The following is a 22,948-nucleotide window of genomic DNA, read 5'->3' on the forward strand; positions in this document are numbered from 1 at the left end:
TATTTGCAGCCCATCATATTTTTAATACATTCAGTACAAGGTTCTCAATGGCAGAGAAGTTGTTGGTCATAAATTTATAAAGAGCAACTGAGATGGAGCTAGACTCTAAAAAAAAACTTATTCATGTGGATGGTTAAGGGAATCTTTGAAGACTCCAGTTTCATCATTTCTCTGAACGCTGCATGCATGGATCTTTCCGAACCAATAATCTCAGATTATCTGATCAGGTCATAAGTGGTCCTAGATTGATTTCATGGGAATAAATATTGGCGTTACGAGATTTAAATATGGTTTAAAGGGATGTTATGTTTAAAAAATACCATTTGGGAAAAAAAATCTTAAAATATCATCAATATCTAGCGTACTGATGTAAAGCACATAATTCTGATGTTGATGACGATAATAATAATTTCTTCAACAATAAACATTCTTGTGACTGTTTCTCAGCACATTGGGAAAAACTCTGCCGTGGGTCCTGAGGAATTCTTGCCACTTAGAGCAGTGTTTCTCAACCTTGCCCACTTTAAGATGAGTGGACTTCAACTCCCAAAATTCTTCAGCCAGCACTTTTAGTCCACACATCTTAAAAGATCAGGAAACGCTGACACGGAACTACATAATCAAAGGGTGGTCAGAATCACAACCTAATGGGACTCCAACAGAGGTTGCCCAGGTTCTAGAATCCACTCAGTCATTCCATCTGCAGCAGTTAAGGCCGTTGATCCAAGCCTTTCCAGATGCGTTTCTTCTCCACGTTTAGGGTTTATTTCCCATGGGCAGTAATCGTGCCCCTTTCTTTATGCCTGCCCCCATCACTGGTGGCATCTAACCACACCTATTGGCCAGAAGAAGACAAACCCCAAACCTCATCTGCATGGGACACTAATGGTGAAGATGGCTCATTCAGAGTTGTAGAACTTCTTTCAAGAACCTGGAAGCAACTGAGAGATGGGTTTTCTCTACAGCATCGTTGGGTTTGGAGATCCATTTTGAGGCATAATATGCTTCCGTGCTCGGGACATGTGGCACTGGAACTAGTCTTTGAAGGAAGTGACATCCGTTTTTCTTCAACCTCCACCCACATCACAATCCAGGGTGTCTCCTGCTCCTACGGTGTGCCTCGTCATCTTCACCAATGTCTGAGAATTAAGTTGTTTTGCCAAGATGTTCCTCTCTTCCTGCTCTGGCCATCCACATTCCCCAAACATGACTGGAAACAAATGTGGCTAGGCTGCTGTGCATGCCTTGGTAAAACAAGATGGTGCCATCATTGTTTTTATAGACGGGGTGGCCTTCCAGCCCCTTTTCTTCCCATCGGCCATCATCCAAATTCTTCACCATGTAACCACTACTGTGATGGTCGGCTGCCCCACGGGTGCTCCTCCTATTTCAGGTATTGTCAGATTGCACACTGCGCCCACCAAGGACTGTCCATTCCTTCCTTCCATATCAGGCAAGGCCCTTTGGTCAGGCCTAATTTGGACATGCAGGTAGAACCCATTGTATTGCATCTTTACAGTGCCCATTCTAAATTACTCCACATCTCTCATAGGACTATCAATTTATTCTGGAATGTCTCCTCAGCCAACTCCCAACGAAAGATCTACAGCCTGGTGGATGCTCACAGTGGACGGTTCTGGTCTACCATATACAATCCATATGCTTTACGGAATAATTACTCCATTGCTCCTAGTCCGCCATCTTTCGGGAACAAAGTTGTGGCTCGTTTCTCTTTGGTTCTTGAAGAGGCAGCCTCTGGAGATTTGAGTGGGGCACTAGATTTCTCAGGTGCCATTTTAGGTCTAAGGATCAGGAATCAGCCTCTGGCTTATCTTACTCTCAGAGATGCACGGAAAATCAAGGCAGACATCTATTTTTTTACCCCCAGACAGGGGTTCTCCTATCTTATCAAAGGCTCTTCTAATGACTTGCACATTCCTTCCAGCATTTACTATCTTTTTTACCAACAGCACGGTCTCTCTTACTTGATCACCATTGAATTTGTCCACTGGTGCTGCTATAGATTCAGCATCCATCTGTATCTTAACCAAAAAGGAGTCCCTCTGAAGTCTTCTTCAGAGGAAGATGTAGAAATTCACCTTTTCAACAGTGGCCCTGCGTTTGTGCCAGATTCGGTCTATGTCGCTTGGTTCATTCCCCTGCAGAACCCATTACTACAGCATAAGTGGACCTTCAACCTACAATGTTTGGATGTAGAGAAGGAAGCTCTTCTCTGGAATGCTACTTACAGTTACAGAGATCGAGTCCAAAATGCTGCCTGTTTTATATCTGATCTTCCTCTTAACCCTGCTTTATATGCAGGCTTCGTAGCACAAGTCAACTGCAGACGAATCGGCCAAATACATATCCTTTTAGAAACCAGAGTCAGTACTTATACCTCAAAGGCCCTGAAGTCTACAGTGGATTGCCTTCCAAGATTCTGTTTCCTTAAAAGAGTAAAAATCCAGGAATCCCATGATACTAATCTTGTTTTAAATTACAGTAAAAATTACCCATTCCTTCTCTCAGCTGATATTGAGGTGAATTGTTCAGAATCAAGGCAAGCACATACTGCCTGGAGAATCTATAAAGTTCCAGATATGAAGACCGATCCAGACTGGTCAAAACCTTTGAATCCTTCTGGAATTGGGAAAAAAGATCTTTCAACCTTAAACATTCCTGCTGGCAGCCTAGATGAAGGCTTGTATTTATTCAATTTGACCATAACATTAATCACGGGGGACACTTTAGAGAAAGTAGAGGATTCCGATTCAGTATTTGTGAAGATTAGACCCAACAGACTTTGGGCGGTTATTGCTGGAGGTGATTTGCGGACAGTCAGATTTTCCGACCGGTGGATTCTGGATGGGTCTGCCTCTTCTGATCCGGATGCCCCCCAACCCTTTCAAGGCCTCACCTTCACTTGGTACTGCTCCAAACAAAAAGCAGACTATATTTCCATGACTTTGAGCGAGAGTGGGAAGTGCCGCCCAGATCAGGCAGATCTGAAGTGGACCGCTTCTTCAGAGGCCGTGCAAACAGTTCTGCCGCAAACACTTCAAGAGAAGGCCACGTACTACTTTCTCCTGGTGGTTCATAAAGGAAGGAGACAGGCTCAGGCTGAGCAAAGGGTCCACGTGCAGCCTGATGCTTGGCTAGTATTGAACATTACCTGCATTGAGAACTGTGGAAGATCTGTGAATCCCATGGAAAGATTTTGCCTGTTTGGCAAATGCCTAAATTGCAAGAGGTTTAATAAGCCTCAATTTCACTGGTCACTTTTTTCGGGAAATTCCTCCGAGCTCCAGTTTGACTGGGCCTCCAGAACTTCAACAGGAAGAACCAATCCATACCTCTGTATGAAACCGTTGAGCTTGATGCATATGGCAGAATCCTCCTTTACACTTGTATTTAAAGTAAGCCTGGAGGGATATGAACCATTGCTCTATGTCTACTCATTTGTGGTAAATATACCTCCAGCACTTGGAAAGTGCAGCCTTAACCCTCCCACAGGAATAGCCTTTCTAACAAAATTTTCTGTTCATTGTAGTGGATTTACAGATCAGCATTTGCCTCTTACTTATAAGGTCAAAGTGGCATTAGATGCAATGCAAGTGCCTATTAGAGAAAACAGTACTTTGGGCACCATTGTCTATTTTGGTGATCAATGCAAAAGTCCGCCCTCTTTTTTACCCATTGGTGTATCTTCTAAGCAATATCTCTTGACCTTATATGTCCAAATATACGATGATCTTGGTGCTTATTCCCAAATTACATTACCCGCCATGGTGTACAGTCCACTGAAAGCCAAGGAACCAGAGGCTGTGTTAAAGGAATTGCATAGCTTAACCAATGGAACATTAGCTCCCATCACATACTTTCTCAACAGGAGAAATTATTTTAGCGCAGGATATTTTGTCCACATGGTGGCTTCTGCTTTAAATGATCTAGAAGTGCTTCCGAGACTTCATTCCTTTAAGACCAAACTGCGTGAAATTCTTTTAAATCATTTGGCTGGGATTCCAACAACAAATATAATGGAGGCAAATCACATGATCTCAAGTATTTTGCAGATAACCCAAGAAATTGGGGAAATGAACAGGAAGTCACAGCTTCTTGTGGTCCAAAAGCTCAAGGAGGTGACTTGTGGGTTGAGAAGACATAACAGAGAAAAGGGAGGTTCTAAGGAGATCCATGATCTTGGAGCTGCTATTCTTGCTGGGTTATCCAAGGTCCTGAAAGCTTCTCTGTTAAAAAACCCACAAAGCCACAGAGTTGTCGCTGGGGAAACCGTCTCTGCCACTGAAATTTTAGCAGACCTCCTTTTACAAGGCAAAGTCCCAGGAGAAAATGAAACCACCATAGGAGCGGATGACTGGACCATCACATTAAGGAAAGAGGAAAAGCGTGATATTTCCAAAACTTTTGCTACGAAGAGAGACTGCCGAAACAACTGTTTCTATGCCAAAATGAAGCAGGTGGAATATGACCGGCTGCCCGATGACACAGTAATTTCTACGGTACTTTATGACTTTGACAAGAGTCCATTTTTCGGGTTGCCATCTTTGGACGACATAAGCACAAGAGTGGGGGGGTTCAAAATGGTAGGAACTAAATCTAATGGCGAAGTGATTGAAATCGTGCCTGATGTGGTGGAAATGATCCTGACCAGAAATGAGGACACGACAGCTGTGTTTGAGATGTTGGTGGAACGCAGCCAAAACTTCCCTGAAGCATCTGGAGGACTCAATTTGGAAGTCCCTAGAAACTCCAAAGACATCTTAATCCAAATAGTGACAAAACTAAAGCTCACTTTCCAGGTTTTGATATACGTGGGTCTCAAACTTACTCATCCTCCAATAGCTACTTTTAATGTTTCCCACAATAAGCCTGTGGTCTCAAAAACTAAGAATCCCACAGGTCATGATTGTGTATTTCAGAGGCCGTATGCTTTTTGCCTTTCACAAAAGTTACTCAAATCCGTATTCCAAGGCAGCAGAGCTGAAAAACGAAATGTTTCCATCATTTTCCGCTCTGACCACTTTCTGCAGGGCCACAACAACTCAGGGAGACTTGACCTCGCGCTGTTTACAGCAGACTGCTTGTATCTGGATGATGTCCAAACACACTGGAGGCAAGACACGTGTCATCTCGGACCTCAGACTACATGGCAAAAGCTACACTGTGTCTGCACAGGCAAAAGACGCCCTGTGAGGACCGTTGACACACCAACAGGAAGAACCTTCACAGGAAACATCACATTTTTAGCAGGGAAGGTGACCGTTTATCCTGATCCAGCAGAGATGAGAAAGATCCAGCTGGCTCAAATCCAGAAAAACCCAGTGACAATCTTGACCGTAGTTTTCATTTTTCTTACCTATATCATGTTGGCTATTTGGGCAATGAGGAAAGATAAGGCTGATGTAGAAAGCAAAGCCCACACCATTGTCTTGCCTGACAACGACCCCTTTGATAAGGTTTGCTACTTGGTCACCATCTACACAGGCAGCCGTGTTGGGGCAGGAACCACAGCCACCGTTTTCATCCAGTTGATAGGGGACCAAGCAGTCAGTGACGTCCACTGCTTGAGCCACCCTGAACACGTGCCTTTCCTCCGTGGGTCCATCAATACCTTCCTCCTGACTACTAAGAATGACCTGGGAGAAATTTATTGCCTTCAAGCTTGGCACGATAATGCCGGTTCTTCTCCTAACTGGTTCCTGAGTAGAGTCAAGGTGGAAAACATGTACACCAAGCAGTCTTGGATGTTCATGTGCCGAAAATGGTTTGCTCTGGATAAGGACAATGGTCTAATTGAGAGGGTGTTTGTTGCGGTCCAGCCATTGGCTCCTTTAAAAAAAATGGATTTTTTTCTCATCAGCTTGGCCAAGGATCTTGCAGACAATCACTTATGGTTCTCCCTTTTTGCCCGCATGTGCACAGGTTCTTTCAACAGACTTCAACGGCTGTCTTGCTGCTTAGCCACGGTCTTCTGCATCCTGCTAATCAACATGATGTTCTTCAAGGCTGACGAGGATCAGCAGATGCATCCAGGACAACTGCAGTATCTGAGGTTTCTAATCATTGGAGTTCAGAGTGCCTTCATCTCGGTCCCTTTGCAGATGATTATAACAGCTCTGTTCAAATATTCGCAGAAGGAGCCTTCTGATCGGAAGGCCACTGAAACTCAGCAAAAAGTGTGTTCTAATTTAACGGCTGGAAATCTGAGGAACTGGAAAGAACTCTTGCAGAAATGTTACCTTCTAGAAACTGCTTCAAAATTCCCAGGGCCTGGTTTTCCAGACAGCAGCTTTTCCGGCGCCTCCAATCCCCCAAACCTGGCAGAACAGAAAAATGTTAGGTGGCGGCAGAGAACAAAAATCCGTTACAACTGCACAATCCCAGAGGGGGATGCCAATATAATTTCAACGGAGGAGGAGGAGGCTTTGCAAGTTGGCCATACCAACATCAATTTTAACAATAATTGTGCGGAGAAGGAGGCAGGCCACCAAACGAGGCCTCCCAATACTCCCAGCATGCTTTTCTTCAAAAGGCCCCAGAGCATATCTTGGTGGAACAGATACGCTTCGTGGATGCTGGTCTTGGTTATTTCTGCCGCGTCCTCTTTTTCTATCATATTATATGGCGCGTCTCAGGACTATGAAACCTCTTTAGAATGGCTCGCAGCCTCCGCCATCTCGCTACTGGTCAGCATGTTCTTCCTTCAAACGCTGAACGTCCTTTTTTTTTCAGCCCTAAAATCGCTTCATCCCAATTCCAGTGAAAGCATCCCGTGGTCCATCAAGGAAACTTTCCTAGAGATTAAGCTGAATGGACCAAGTATGAATGCTGACGACATGCGAGAACTGCATTATGACCTCGTAAGAATGAGGGGCACCAAGCAGTACCAGCCTTTGGAAGAAGACGAGGTCACCATTTTTAAGAAAAGAGAGAAGATCCGACATCAAGCCTTTGTTTTCCTGAAGGACGTTGTATGCCACTTTGTCTTTTTAATCCTTATTTTGAACATTGCCTACTCCATGGAAAACACCACGAGTTTTTACTACAATCAGGACATGAACTCAAAATTGTCTGAGGGGCTTTTTGAAGTCAGTAAAATAAAGGAGATTTATCTCTGGTTGAAGGAGGTCTTTTTGCAACTGATTCACAACGACCTGAAGCCAACTTTCCTGCCAGAGACCTGGTCCAAAATCCTGGGTTTACCCAAAATGCGGCAGATAAGAGCAAAGCATACTAAAAAAGAATGCTTCTATCCGCACAGTTTTGTAAATAAATTTGTGATTAGTAAAAGCCACTGTCTTCACAAATATGGTGCTGATGAAGAGGATCAGAGCGATTACCTCGGCTCATGGAAAAACCCAGTTAATAAATCTGCACTGAATCATTTTGGCAATTTCACAGGATTCACCTACCACACAGTCAGAGATCCCTGGAGATACAATTCCTACGGAGAGCAAAATGTGTACGAAGCAGGAGGATATGCTTTCAATTTTTATCCAGAGGACACTCTCTCTGAATCAGTGAAAGGACTGGAGTCCTTGGAAGAAAGCAACTGGCTTGATGAAAATTCTTGGGTGCTAATAGTCGAGATGACAACTTTTAATCCTGACATGGACTTATTTTGCAGCATATCTGTGATCTTCGAACTTTCTCATTTAGGCCCCATTAACACAACTTTGTGGATCCACTCCTATAAACTCCCCATTTTCAAGCAGCTGGAACAAAGGGAGAAGTTTGTTTTCATCTTGGTGGGCTACATGCTGGCCTTTTACATCATTGACGAGTTTTGCGTGGTGGAGCAACAGAGACTCAACTACCTAAAAAACGTATCCAATTTAATTAACTTTGGCATAAAGGCCGTGTGCTGTTTTTTCCTTCTGCAACTCGCCTTCAAGTTTAAGCTGGCTTCGAGCCTTATCGATCTCTATCTCCGTCAGCCGAACGAATTCATCCCCTTCCATAAAGTTTCTTTTGTTGATAAAACCTTGCGGGTCACTCTAGGGTTTTTGGCCTTCCTGATTGTCCTAAAAACTCTCAGATACTCCCGTTTCTTTTACGACGTGCGCCTGGCCCAGAGGTCCATTCTGGCCGCCCTGCCAGGGATCTGCTCCATGGCTTTAGTAGTGGCAGTCTACTTCTTTGTCTACATGGCCTTTGGCTACCTTGTCTTTGGCCAGTACGAGTGGAACTACAACAAGATGAGCCACTCGGCCCAGACTGTCTTCTCCTACTGTGTCTCGGCCTTCAAGGACACAGCTTTCACATCCAACCGTGCCCTGGGCGGACTCTTCCTGGCCACCTTCATGATGGTGATGATCTGCGTCTTGATCAACTTATTCCAAGCAGTGATCATGTCGGCCTACGAGGACATGAAGCAGCCGGTTTACGAAGAGCCTTCTGACGAAGCCGAAGTGGTCAATTTTCTCTTCCATAAAATCCGCCGGATATGGGCTTTCGTCACCTTTAGGCCTGTATCGACCACAGACACAGAGCTTTTTAATCGGGTTCTTTTTGGGCTTCCTGAGCGCAAAACCACGCATCACCTTGGACTCAAAGCCCGGAAAATAAATGGGCGGAAAATGGTGTATCTGGTCATCTGAGTCCTGGTTATAAAAAGGACCAAAAAAGGGAAAAGGAATGAGGAAGAATGAGTTGCTCAAATTATGACTTGAATTTCTAAAATCCTGTTTCCAGTCTAGATTATCTTTGTTTATTCACAGCACAATTTTCTAGAATAATTTTTCTTCATTACTGGCAAGCCAATCGGGATGAAAAATGAATATACGTCAGTCTGATTTCTTCCATTTTCATGCCTGCCTGCCTGCCTGCCTTTGTCATCCTGGATATGGAGAAACAAAAATGATCAGGACCAAGACTTTTATGCAACTAAATGTTTCAGAGGGAATTTCATAAACATTAGAGCACCTTATTGAAAAAGAACGATCACCTTCAAGATTAAATAACATTTTAAGTCTTTTTATTGTTCTGTTTTTATTTGTAACATTTTCAAAACTGTTATTCCACGTTCTGCCTTAACAATAGAAATTGCACAATATATCGGTTGGGATCCATTAGGGGTGTCCACAGGGTGGATAACAAATAAATAATAATAAATAAAGTGTGCGTGTGCACAAGTGTGTACAGGGAGTCCTCAACTTACGACCTTTCCTTTAGTGACCATTTGAAGTTACCACAACACTGAAAAAACTGACAGGGCTGTTTTTCACACTAATGACCGTCGCAGCACCCCTTGGCGACAGAAATAATGGGCTCAGTTGTGGGTGCAAGTGGAGGACCACACAGCACGTGAAGAAGACCAGGACACTTTCGCCAAGGCTGCCTTTTCATAAAATGTCTGAATGGGGAAAGGCACCACGGGGGCACTGCTGATTTCTGCCACCCTGGGCGACCCGGCTTCCACTCCGAGAGAGAGCGAGGCTGCCTTGGCAGGCGGGCTTGTCCTCACACTCTGACCCACCTCTGCAAATCTTCTTGCCAGCACAGGGGGCGTAGCTTGCCCCAGTCCACCTCACTGAGTCTTTTCCAAGTTTCCAGGGCTCCCGCCCTGCCACCCTGGGATTACCTGGTGGTCTCCCATCCGAGGAAACCGCCCCATGGTCAGCCCGGTTCCGCTGCTCCCTTGGGGCTCTCGTCGGGCGGACTAGCGGCCCTGGGCTGGAGTGGGGAGGCAGCTACGGGAGTCTTGCCTCGTCCCCTGAACGGATGGAGAAACCGACATTGGTTTGCACGGGATTTCCTTGCGGCAAGTCCGTTTAATTGGGCGTCATCATCTGTGTCTGTCTGTCTGTCTGTCTGTCTGTCTGTCTCTGTGTGTGTGTGTGTGTGTGTGTGTGTGTGTGTGTGTGTGTGTGTGTGTGTGTGTGTGTGTGTGTGTGTGTGTGTGTGTGTGTGTGTGTGTGTGTCGCGCAACTGAACACCCCCCCCAGCACCTCCAAGCACCGCTCGAGGTCGCAGGGCTCCCGAGGCGTCCTACGGCCCCTTTAAGGAGGGCGGGGCAACGCAGCTGAACGTGCGACGTCGTCGCCGTGGGCGTGGCCAGGAAGCAGGAAGAAGCTGCTGCTCGAGAGCCCCCCCTCCCCGGAGCCCGTTTCACGTGTGAACTTAAGCGGCCAGGTACGTTCCCGTGAAGGCGGCGCGGCGGCCCCCCTTTAAGGAGAAGCCGGGCAGCCTGGCTCTGGGCCGGCGCCCAGCAAGGCGGAGCAGCGGCTGCCTTATCCTGGGTGGGATTTACTCCCGAGGAGGAAGGCGCAGCTTCGAAAGGAGGGAAGCGACGTTGCCCTCTTTGGGGGGGTCTGTAGTCGGGGGGGGGGCTGCAATTGCACACTGCACGAAGAAGCGCGGTGGTTTGGCAAAGGGCTGCTGCGTTGAAGCCGGCTCCTTCCCGGGGGCCCCGGCTCTGCCTCCCGCAGACGGAGCACCCCAAGCCCCTCCCGCCTCCCCCGAAGGACCCCCCCCAAGCCGTGGGGGCTGTCCTCGGGCTCTTTCTCCCTCTTCGGACTGTCTTAGGCAGGGGTCTTCCAACTTGGCCCTTGGATGACTTGTGGACTTCAACTCCCAGAATTCCTCAGCCAGCAAAGCTGGCTGAGGAATTCTGGGAGTTGAAGTCCACAAGTCATCCAAGGGCCAAGTTGGAAGACCCCCTGATCTTAGGGGTCAGAAACCACCCCCGGCTGCCCTTCCCACCCAAGACCAGAGGAGAACAACAGGATGGCAGAGTCGGAAGGGACCTTGGGGGGTCCTCTGCATCAGCATTTTAGCTTCATTTACTTATTGATTTGACAATTACTCACAGGTTGTTTCACCGCTGTGCTAAAAGCAATAACAGAATTAAGACAATAAGTCCCCACTGCAATACCCGAACAAAGTAGGAGGCGAAAGAACCAGAGGAAGCAGAAGAGGTATAGGGGATGTTTTGGGTAAAGCTCCCTTTTTAATAGCTTTGTCAAAGTCTCCAGAGAGGGGGCCAGCCTGATCTCAAGGGAGTAGTCTGTGTAAACTATTTGCACAGCCTCTAGAAACCTGCAACCTTTGCACTGGAGGTCCAGCATTTCTAGCCTGGTTCTTCCTTTGCGGATGTCCTCTTGCCTGAGACACACACACAAACACTTCTGAGTTTGTCCTCTAGATGGCAGCAGCACCCCAGGTGAGCAAGAATATTTCTCCGCCATTGATAACCTTCAGCAACTGCAAGTGAGGCCGCCAACTTGGTTGTTAAGCGAAGAGGTTGCTAAGTGAAATGGCCACCGTGCTTATAATCTCATTTCAGCTTTCCTTTGATTTACAGACCTGCAAAGGTCGTAAATGTGATGACTGGTTGCAAAATTACTTTTTCATCACTATCGTAACTAAACGAGGATTACCTGTAGTGAGACGGGAGTGTCTGACAACCTCTGGCTAGCTCCAGGGTATGGCCAGGGAGAGCTGACTTATTGCCAACACTCCTGCACAAATGTTTGGCCTCTTCTCATTCCATTTTCTAGGATGCAGGGTGCCTACCATGTACGGTCCAGAAAGAGGGCACAGTGGTGGGATGGGAGTTTAATCTGGTTTTTATGTGCATTGCAAGTCCAGGGTGTTTAGAGATAGCAGTTAACTTGCTGGCTTCCATAACCCCCCCTTCCCCCACTTTTGAGTACCTCCTCTTCACCCACCCCCTACTCTTTGATAAGATAAGATAACCTTTATTGTCATTTTTTTACTGTGGGCACAACGGCACACATCAAAAATGAAATTTAGTTGCCCGCTCTCAAAGTGAAACACATACATGACATACACCTAAACATACTATATACAACATATGTGTAGACCCACACCCCAATGTATACATAACAAATATTAAACACTGTCCTTCTTGAAAATATAACAGAAGGAGGAAGCTTGAGAGTTCACAAGGTTAATGCTGTATGGAATGAAACTATGGCTGAATCTGGATGTTCTGCTTCGGATACCACGAAGCTCCCCCCCCCCAGAAGGTAACAAAGAAAACAGGTGGTGGAGAGGGTGTGTCGTGTCCCAGATAATCTTATGGACCCTGCTCAAGCAAAGCTTCTGTGCTATGTCATGGATGGGAGGGAAGGAACTGCCAATCATCTTTTCGGCCATCCATCCATTTGTATTCCGAATGGTTGTGCTGCTTCTTCGTTCTTGATTTATTTTTTTTGATGTCTTGCACATGTCTATGGAGTCTTGGTGGCTGCATGAATATTGTCCTGAGAAATATGTATGTCCACTCCAAAGTGATTTTACCTTTAATTTGTGGCCAAATTCTGCCAGGCATCTCTGGAACTTGGGCCTCATTTAGGCACAATAAGATCCCATTGTTTGTGTTGAAGTTTAAATTCACGGTTTGATCCTGCACGAGTGCAAAGGATAAACCACAACTGTCTAGATAATTGATTTTTGTGTGGTGACGTTATCTCTGGACAATGCACGACTGATCCATAAACATAGAAAGAACATAGAAACAGAAAACTGATGGCAGAAAAAAAGTTAGCGGTGCGTCAAGTCTACCCTTTGTGTTTATCCCAAGCCTGCTTAAACTCAGTTATTGATGACTGACCCTCTACCTCTGCTGGAGATGGGTTCCTCTTACCTGCCCATTTCCTGCTTTGATCACCCACATAACTCAGATTTGTGGAATGTCTGAACTGAGCTTCTGTGGAGGGGAAGCTTGCTCCTGGCACAAGCAGATTGCACCCTTCTGATCCAGAAAATACTGGTATTAATATTTCCATTAGTTGCCCTTAATAACTGTGAAAGAATACCCTGCGGAGGAAAATCCTATACATGCTGGTAGGAGTATAATTTAGGAAGATTAAATAAAAGGTTTGGCAAATGGAAATCCTCTCTGACAGAGACTGTATTGTCTGTTGAGGCTTGCCTGCCCTTAATCATAGCTTAATTTCTTAAGCTCTTGAAGAACCACAGAAATAATTTACTCAGGAGAGGAACTGTGCTGTTGGAGAAGACCCCCTCCCTGACTAATTTTATTTCTGTGGTTCTTTAAACCACGGGTCCCCAACCCCGGTCTGTGGACCAGTACCGGTCCACACAAACAAAGCCCCATCCACGAAATGCAGGCAGCACACACAAAACCACGCACCCTCCGGTCCACGGAAAAACCTCTCTCCATGGAAACGGTCCCTGGTGCCTAAAAGGTTGGGGCCCTCTGCTTTAAACCAATGTATGGACTTCAACTCCCAGAATTCCCAGCCAGCATTCACAGGCTTTAACTCCCAGAATTCCCTAGCCAATGTTTGTGGGAGTTGAAGTCCACACAGCTTAAAGTTACCAAGCTTGAGAAACTCTGCTTCGAGCTAAACATGGCTTGTTTGGATCTGGTGAGCCTCTCAGACCCAGGGCTATTCAAAGGCATTTCATTTTCCACGAGTTTGGCATTGTTATTATTTCTTTACTTCGTGCATAATCCTCTCTCCTCCTGTGGTTCCCACGTCAGCAGCCTGAGAGATGGGTTGGGTGACCTGAAGTCATTCAACTGGCTTTTGTGACTCGGGAGGACTATAACTCAGGGTCTCCTGGTTTCCAGTCCAGTAGCTTAATTACTAGACCAAACCAGCTTTGTCCTCTAGATGTATATTGGTTCCCTCCCCCCCACATCTGACGGGTGAAGAATGCTTGTAAATCTGATGTGTGAAACAGCAGCATTCCATGCCCAGAAAAACATGGACTTACGTTTCTCCAACACAGACCAAATTGGTTGTCAGGTTACCTTCAGATGATCTTCAGGGGCGCCTGGCTTGGCTAGATGAATTCAGCAGTGACCTGCCTCCTCTGTAAAAGCTCATTAGCCTCCATACCAAACGTGGTTAGCTACTTGTGGAAAGTCTGCTGAGATACCCCAGGGGATTGCACAGGTTAGCCATCGTGCGCACATCTTGTTCTGACACGTAGTTGGGAGGGCTTTCCATGGCATTGGAATACAGAACCTGCAAACAAGATACTTGTACCAGCTTTATCGGTGAGAGAAATGTAACACTGCAGAGGAGTTCCAAAAAAAATCCATAATTCAAACCTCATAATATATGTTATCCATTTACCTGAAGCCAAAGTCAAGTCATTACATGTCCGCCTTAATAAAATCTTAGCTCATCTACCTTTCAGGTTTAAGAATTAATAAAAGGATATAAGAAATGCCTCAAGGCTCTGCTCTGCCGGAGCTAAGATTAGATGAGTATAATTAAACAAATAAGGTATGTTGTGCCTCTTAATCTCTAGATCGGTATTTCTCAACCATGGCTGCTTGAAAGATGTGTGGACTTCAAGTCCCAGAATCCCCTAGCCAGCTATGAAGTCCACACATCTTCAGCTTGCCAAGGTTGAGAAACGCTGCCCTAGACATTTTCTCCCCCTTTCTCCTGTAATTACCATTGTGTTTGCTTTTGAACCACAAACCTGGCTTGTTATGTCGTTATCCAGGCTCTTCTACAAAGATACGGTGTCGGGTGTTTTTTTAGACAGCCCGCAGAAGTGGCTTGTCTGTCTTCATAGTCCTAAGATGTCTTCATATCTTCCATCCAAGATGCTGTAGAGAGGAACAGGCAGAGCTGGGGGCGGCGTTAAGCACATCATCAGCTTAACATCATTACATTGCCACAAAAGTCCCAGTCTCACTGCTCTTGAATTCCATTGACCATTATCCGGCTCCAGTTTAGTACTGAACTTTAGTCAACTGGATTCTTGAGTATAGCTTTGAGCAATAGATCCTTTTTGAGCTGCAATCTAACACAGGGTCCTGATCCTTTGCATCTGACATTAGTCAATTAAAGTTCAATACTAAGTTGGCACCAGATAAGGGTCAGTGGAATTCAAGAGGGACTGGACTTTGTGGGAATGTAATGACTCTCAACAAAAATGATGACAAGCTTAATGGCGCCCCCCAACTCTACCTGTTCATCTACAGATGCTGAGCCCAGACCTTTTTGAGATCAGCCCAAGTAAGTAGGTCAGGGGTCTTCAAACCTGGCCCTTTTATGACTTGTGGACTTCAACTCCCAGAATTCCTCAGCCAGGCACGTGTGCCTGGCTGAGCAATTCTGGGAGTTGAAGTCCACAAGTCATAAAAAGGCCAGGTTTGAAGACCCCTGCAGTAGGTGGTTCTGGCCGAGGCTGGTGAGTCCGAGATGAACCTTGTGCCATCTTCAGCTCAACCCCTAATTCTGTTCTGTACCAGCCCATGTTTCTATCAGGGCACCCATTCAGATGTGCTTGGCAGTTGCTGCATTTTGCCATACAAAGAAAGTGTGGTACACATCCCGGGATGAACCATGGATGGAATATTTGGATATTCTTGCCTGAATCCCTGGAGCTCAGCTCTTCTGCCCCTTCTACCATCTGTGATGCTGCAGCAACTTTAGGACCGGGTGGGGGATTCTGGAAATGGAAGTCCACCCATCTTAAAGTTGGCAAGGTGGAGAAATGCTGCTTTACAGAAGCGCTGCTAATGTGGGGTGGATGGATTTCAGAGGGGAAAAATGAAAGTTTAGTTTCACTAGCCTCTAATTGAAATGTAACTTTCCCTTTGATACTAGACAGTCAGCAAAGTAAAAAACCTATATATCTCCCTATTATTATTCCCTTAAAAAGAGTATTGTCTTATTATTGATTTGATGCATACATAAAGAAGCACTTACATTACTATATTACATTCTTTCTATGTTTTGTTAACTGTACTTGAGCATAATCTGTAACGTGATCAAGTAGTTTATTTAAGTGGGTTTTTCTGAGAACGTTTTGAGAGGCTTACCTAGCACAAAAAAGATAAAAAGGCCTTGCTTTAGACCAGTGGTTCTCAACCTTTTTAATGCCGCGACCCCCCCAACCGGTCGTAAGTCGAGGACTACTCAACAGGTGCAGCACCGTTTGCAGAATGGGACTTTTGGCGGGCTCAGCAGGGCAGAGACAGCCTGGACAATTCCTATTGGTTTTTGAAAGCCAATAGAATTAGACTCTATTCAAGAGAGTCTCTTCTATTGGCTTGCAAAAGCCAATAGAATAAAAGGGAGTAGCACAGCTAAGGAAAAGGGGGGGAAAATGGCGGACTGCGTTGTTTGGCGACCCCCGTGAAATGGTCGTTTGACCCCAAATGGGGTCCCGATCCACAGGTTGAGAACCACTGCTTTAGACATAAACATTTCTGTTTTCCCCCTCCCCATAATAGTACCCGGATGGAACCAAAAAAGGACACCTTTGAATGTCAGCTGTGTGGATTAACAGCCCCCTACAGCTACTATGGGCATAAGCCTCCCAACGCCTACTCAGTCACGTAAGTAGATAGCTCTGCCCAGCTTTTCTCATACTCAGGGCCCGTTTTGTGGAGCTGATTGCCAGGCACCCTTTGCACAGGAAGGGTGAAATACGATGGTCAACATTGTGCTGTTGCAGTGCAAGCCCCCCTCCCTTTTTGCATGTTCATTGCTGCATTGCACACTTGTCCAAAAAGGGTGGGGCTGGTGAGGTGGCAATGAAGCAAAGGAGGTGTGTGTCAAAAAAAGGGGCACAATGGCCCCGGGGCTTCAATCACACAATCAGGGCTGCCATCTTGACTTTTTTGACCCCCTTTCCTACAGAGGTCTTGCTGCCACTGATACAAAGGTTCACTTGCGCCGATTCTTAGACCTTCTTCTCTTGTTTACAAATTGGGGGGGGGCAGCTTGAAGTGGGTGACGTGGCCTTACGGCGTGGCAGGGAGGGGTTGTGGTCACCCCAGGTTCAAAGCGTGACTTGGGAATGTCTTTCCAAGTTTCTGCAAAGAACGCCTCTTTATAGACTAGCTTGAAGGGGTGTGGATTTCAACTCCCAGAATTCCCCAGCCAGCTATGCTGGCTGGGGAATTCTGGGAGTTGAAATCCACACCTCTACAAGTTGCCAAGGTTGAGAAACACTGCTCTGTACACCAGGAAAGCAAGGACCTTTTGTGTCCAGAGAACAAAGGCATTGCCAAAGAAGGAGGAGCAATGAGGAGTTTCTGGGCACGTCAGCCGCCTCCTCTTCTTATGAAGAGAGGAAGCTGCTGATCTCGGAGCTGAGAGAGGCAGCTGGCCGAAGCCTCTGGGTGGTTCAGTTGCAATTGTTGTTGTTGTTCGTTTGCAGCCTGCTGGAGGACTGCTATGTGATGATGAATGACCCGTTCACCCCAGACAAGGACACATTCCTTATCCTTGGAGCGCAGTGTAGTCTGTGTCACAAACGGGTGTGTGCTGGCCCAGTAAGTATCATGTGATCCGGCTGCACTTCGGTCGCCTTCCTCGGTGACCTACCAGCGGCGGGACCGAGACAGATAGCCAGCCTCTCTGAATTCCCGAAGCGTCACTCCGTAGTAGCAACTCAGGGCCTCGGTTATTTTTAAACGAGCAGACAATTGTCATCAGGGTCAAAATAACTTTTGGCTGCCCTGCTTCCTTGCTGGGAGTCTTGATTTACAGCTATTCACTCAGTGGCTGTTTGAAGTTACCCTGGGACTGGAAAGAGGGGCCTAGGACCAGTCCTCACCCTTATGGCAGTTGCACACGGTCACAGGATCTAAGTTTGGGCCCTGGGCCACCGTCAAGGGAGACCTTTGAAGAAGGGACCACACATTCACCTGTCTGAGACTGTGTAGGTTCTCCTGCTTGAGTAGGGGCTGGACTAGAAGACCTCCAAGGTCCCTTCCAGATTCTACTCTACTCTACTCTACTCTACTCTACTCTACTCTACTCTACTCTACTCTACTCTACTCTATTCTAAATAATAAAGTTGGAAGGTACCTTGGAGGTCATCCAGTCCAACCCCCTGCTCAGGCAGGAGACCCTATACCATTTCAGACAAAATTAAGTGGGCGAAGCTGATTTGCTTAACGACCACATGGTTCACTTAATTGCAATGATTCACTTAGCAACTGTGGCAAAACGGTCATAAAATTGTGTGATGTGGGGATACCACCGTGCTTAGCGACGGAAATTCAGTTGGTATAAGTTGAGGACTGCCTGTAATTGTTCTTGGACTGTTGGAAAAGGCTGCAAAGCTGCATATTAACTAGGTGGTCCTCTACTTACAAAACTCACTTAAATGTCTCACTTAACAACATAAATTTTGGGCTCCCTTGTGGTCCTTGAGAACTCAGGGATTGCCTGCATAGAAAAGCTGGAAAAAGAGATCCAGAAAAATTGCTCTGCTACCCCCTAGTGGCCGTGTGGGTTGTTGCAGCTTACTTTGGACCAGTGGAATTTGTGCGGGCCCCCTAGAATTATTTGGTGTCCCCAGATTGGCCAAAGATTTTTGGCAGTGCAGACATTGAGGCTTTTTTAATAGTGGTCCCTGATGGCAAGTTTAGAGCAACAGGCCGTGTGGGCCACTGTGTGAGTCTCCCATCACATCCATACCTTCAATTGCAGCGACCTCTGTCCTTAAACCAGTACTTTTCAAACGTGGCAATTGTAAGAATTCGGGGGGTTGAAGTCCATACATCCTAAAGCTACCCAATTAGAGAAACCTTGGTTGAAATGAATAAACTCCTGGTGAAGTGCTAGTGAAGAACTGAGGAACAGCCAAGCTTATTATAGAAGTGAATGTTAACACTGTGAATATACAGAATGAAATGTCTGGCTCTGGAGCGTAACGAAATGATTACACCCATCCACACACACACACCCTCCGTCCCAGCCAGTCACCGTGCAAGGTTTGCCTCAACTCCTTCGGCTGGCCGGGTGCAGGAGACGAGTTCCTGTGCCCCTCAGTCCCCCCCTCACCCCCCCTCCCCCAAACCCTATTTTGGCCTGGTCTCCAGTTTTGTGGATACCAGGGCAACTTTCTTCAGAAGACACTAAAAGGAAGAGAGAGAAAAAACCAGAGTAGGTGGAATTAAATCCTTTATCGCTTCATTTCGTTCCATTCTGATGGAACAGGGTGGACTCTCCATGCTGCAGGTGTTCAGGCCTTGGAGAACATGGATGGATAGATGGGTGGATAGGTAGGTAGGTAGGTAGGTAGGTGGATAGATATGGAGTTTAAAGTACTTTTTGCTCGTCCTGAGTTCTGGAAAGTGGCAGATTGTGAAGGCGTGAGGAATTCTTTGATCTTCTACTCTGTTAATTTCTCCCAAAGAACTAAGGACGAGGGAGAATTTTTATTCCCACCAGGGCCCAGCAGAGCAGGAGCCGAGCTGGCCTCTGCTTGTGGGCACGGAGGACAGCTTCATTGGCGTCCCAAAACAGACTTCTGATCATTGTTTCTGTGCAAACCACTGGAGGGAAGGTCCAGATGCTCCGAGGATGTGCCTCTTCATGCCGAGTCCTGCTTCTGTGTCGCTTGCCGAGAAGAGCTGCCAGGAGTTGCTCGAGTACAAACAGATTGCATCAGATGTGATTGGAAACAGCCAGAAACTATGGCCTGCTGTGAGGCCTGTAAGAAAGGAGTGTTTTTCCCAAGTTGTGCAAACATTTTCCATCCCGGCTTCCATTCACCCACATATTCTGGGCCAGGATGTGGTCAGAAGCATGATTGATGAGCCATTTCTTTCCTCATCTCCCTTTCTGAAAATGAGGAAACTGAATTTATTCAGGGAAATGTCATGACAACTAGCCGTGGCTTGCATCTGGGACAGAAGCTATGTTCTCTGGGCCTCTAGGGCAGTGTTTCCCAAACTTGACAATTTTAAGGCATGTGGACTTCAACTCCCAGAATTCCACAGCCAGCAACGCTGGCTGTGGAATTCTGGGAGTTGAAGTCCACATGCCTTAAAATTGTCAAGTTTGGGAAACACTGCTCTAGGGCAACAGAATAATAATAACAGTAAGGCTAGTTAGGGAGATTGTCCAGGCAGTCCTTGACTTACGCCCACAATGGAGCCTGCCCAGTATGGTCTTTAAGTCACGGTGGTTGTAAAGTGGGTCATCATACGACTGACCCGATTTTACAACCTTTTTTGCAGCAGTCGCTAAGTGAATCACTGCAGTTGTTAAGTTAGAAAGGTGGTTAAGTGAATCTGGCTTGCCTATGGGGCTTTGCTGGTTAGAAGGTCGCAAAAGGGGATCACGTGACCCCAGTGGGAAAAATGGTCATAAGGCACTTATTTCAGTGCTGCTCTAACTCCGAACGGCCCCTGAATGAATGGCTGTAAGTTGAGGATTACCTGCATAGGGTCTCCTGATTGAGGATGGGGTTGGACTAGAAGACCTCCAAGGACCCTTCCAGCTCTGTATATTGTAATTATTCCTGACAGAGCTGGGATAGCTTTGCAGCTCCCTCTTGGAGCATCCGTCCGGATTTTTGCAAGCCAGACCCTGGGCTGAAAGGGAGGATGGGGGAGGGAGGGAGGGAGGGGGGGGGGCTTCCTGGGCAGTTTTCTGTTGATCTCCCAAAGAGAGACGGGGACCAATTCCTGCTGCTCTGAAGGATTCAGATTAAGCCACCTGAAGATGATTCCAGAAAAGCTTGAAGTCGCTCTGGAGGACTGGCGTCTTCTCCACACTTTAGGCCAGTTGTTTTCCAAATTTGACAGCCTTAAGGTGGGAGGACGTCAACTCCCAGAATTCCCCATCCAGCTGTTAGGCCATTTCTGCCATTCCCAACTGGGTTGGATCCCAATTGCATTGGATGAAGAGGAAGACCGCAGTTGAGTGGTTCACCCCAGTCTGGTTTCTCTAGACCAGGGGTAGGCAACGTTGGCTCTTTTATGACTCGTGGACTTCAACTCCCAGAATTCCTGAACCAGCCTTGCTGACTCCAGAATTCTGGGAGTTGAAGTCCATGAAAGAGCCAAGGTTGCCCACCCCTGCTCTAGAAGGAGAGAGCGGTTGTTAGAAAATGTGGGCGCCAACCGACAATTCTAGATGTGGTTATAACTTGCCCAAAGTTGTACCGCTCACAGTTCTCCACGAAGCCTCCTCAAAGCAAGGAGGGCCAAGGCCACAGAATCCTCTGTTGGAAGGAAAGCTGGCTATCCCTTCGTGGGTTGATTTCCCTCTTTCTGTTTCTTTTCAGGACTGCAGCCTTTTCTATTCCAAAAGGTTTTGCCTCCCCTGCGTGAGCGCTCACATAAGTGAATTTCCTTTGGAAATAGAAGAAGATTTGAAAAAGAAAGCACACTCGAAATCTTCCAAAAAAGGAGATTCCAAGAATCCGGGGAAAAGCTAGGCTGGTTTTACTGCAGAATGTACTTTTGGTAATTAGAATAAGAATGGTGTCTCTAGCAGGAGATGGTATTGTTTTGAATTTGTTGCAAAATTTAAGCCGCTGTCTTGTAAGCCATCTGGCAGACAACCATTGCTAACCAGGAGAGCGGGCTTTGAAAAGGTCTGAAATAAACAAGTGGAACCTGATATCCCTCTTTAGAAGCACTGAGACACAGGAGATAAAGAGTTCCACTTTTGGTTTATATTTCTCTTTTAAATATACACCAGGTTCCACAGCTCTACTACCTTCTGTGAGGGTCTGTTTCCAACTTCCATTCTGCCTTTGCGTCTGGATTTGATCCATATTGGCAGGATATGGTCAAAGAAAAAATAAAGATGGCGGCTACAGCAGTGTAGTTAAAGTTCAGTGCCGATAGATAGAGGGATCATCTTCTGATGCTTCCTTGTTACCTTATTATCAAGCTCACTCTGGGGCGTCTGAAATAAAAAAAGTAAACTCATTCTTCAGTTGCCCTTGATGCCTGAAGCCACGAGTCACATCCCTGCGGTTTTCTTTGGGGATGTTTTTTTCAGCTTCCTAGTCTCGCTTTCAGCCAGGGAATCTTCTGCTGTAGTACGTAGACTGATCCAAACCTGCCTGTGCTGAGTTTGTAGGGGAGCCCTTTCACCGGGCTTTGGCGCTACTGCAGTGGTTCTCAACCTTTTTAATGCCGCGACCCCCAACCGGTCGTAAGTCAAGGACTACTCAACCGGTCGTAAGTCGAGGACTACTCAGCTGGTGCAGCACCGTTTGCAGAACAGGACTTTTGGCGGGCTCAGCAGGGCAGAGACAGCCTGGACAATTCCTGTTGGCTTTGGAAAGCCAATAGAATTAGACTCTATTCAAGAGAGTCTCTTCTATTGGCTTTCAAAAGCCAATAGAATAAAAGGGAGTAGCACAGCTAAGGAAAAGGGGGGGGAAATGGTGGACTGCGTTGTTTGGCGACCCCCGTGAAATGGTCGTTCGACCCCAAATGGGGTCCCCACCCACAGGTGGAGAACCACTGCTCTACTGCCTCCAGCTGGCTCCCAGGACTTAGGGCAGGAGGTTTGAAAATTTCATTGCGTTGGTTGGTAACACGATCTCTGATTAACTGTCTTCTTTGGAGGAAACGCAGTGGGAGACGCACAAGCACCACCCAAGGTTGGGAACTGAAGGGGGGCACTGCAAGCCAAAGAAACTAGCCCCAGACCACCCACCCTTAGCATCAAAGACGAGAGTTACACTGCAGAGAAGTTGAGAACTATTCTTTTTCAGCTGACCTGAGGCTTCTGGACAATGTAGGGTTCCTGCAGCATCTTTCTGATCTGCACAGCGTGGCCAGACGGTCCATCGGCTTAAAATAGGAAGGCAATAAATGGAACCTGCTTCCAAATCACTGCTAGCAGATGTTTAATGCACAGGGAGAGGCAAAGAGCAAATACTTCTCCATGGCGTTACTTGTTCAGTTGGGCTGGTGGTAAAAACTCGGGCCTGGCCACGTGGAAATGATAGATCAGGGCTTTTCAACCAGTGGTACGGGTACCACCTGTGGTACATTGGCACCTGGCAGGTGGTACGCGACAGGTGGTACAATGGGTGAAAAGGTTGAAAAGTCCTGTGATAGATCTACAGTGGAATTAATAGGGTGTCCACTCAGTCTTCCCAAATTTTTGCAAGCTTTGGCCAGGACTATTTCCCACTTTCTTCCCAAGACAAAAAGGTTGATGGAGGACATGCTAGAGATCCACGTCATCGG

General features: G+C 46.6%; 2 protein-coding genes across 3 annotated transcripts; both read left to right on the forward strand.

Moving 5' to 3' along the window:
- The first annotated feature begins 333 nt into the window (after positions 1-333).
- On the forward strand, positions 334-9,888 carry LOC120313077 (polycystic kidney disease and receptor for egg jelly-related protein-like). Its single transcript, XM_039354585.1, has one exon. The coding sequence runs from the start codon at positions 738-740 to the stop codon at positions 8,619-8,621; it is 7,884 nt and encodes a 2,627-aa protein (XP_039210519.1). The 5' UTR covers positions 334-737; the 3' UTR covers positions 8,622-9,888.
- A 130-nt stretch (positions 9,889-10,018) lies between these two features.
- CDPF1 (cysteine rich DPF motif domain containing 1) lies at positions 10,019-21,670 on the forward strand. 2 transcript variants are annotated; one of them, XM_039354587.1, is made up of 5 exons: positions 10,019-10,155; positions 16,220-16,324; positions 17,152-17,266; positions 19,176-19,439; positions 21,019-21,670. In XM_039354587.1, the coding sequence occupies exons 2-5, from the start codon at positions 16,227-16,229 to the stop codon at positions 21,169-21,171; spliced, it is 630 nt and encodes a 209-aa protein (XP_039210521.1). In that variant the 5' UTR covers positions 10,019-10,155; positions 16,220-16,226; the 3' UTR covers positions 21,172-21,670. The 2 variants fall into 2 exon arrangements, with proteins under 2 accessions (XP_039210521.1, XP_039210522.1); XM_039354588.1 differs by lacking the exon at positions 19,176-19,439.
- The last annotated feature ends 1,278 nt before the right edge of the window (positions 21,671-22,948 follow it).

This window comes from Crotalus tigris, unplaced genomic scaffold, assembly GCF_016545835.1.
Source record: "Crotalus tigris isolate CLP2741 ecotype Arizona unplaced genomic scaffold, ASM1654583v1 scf7180000018563.1161478300:1536566, whole genome shotgun sequence".
Taxonomy (NCBI): domain Eukaryota; kingdom Metazoa; phylum Chordata; class Lepidosauria; order Squamata; family Viperidae; genus Crotalus; species Crotalus tigris.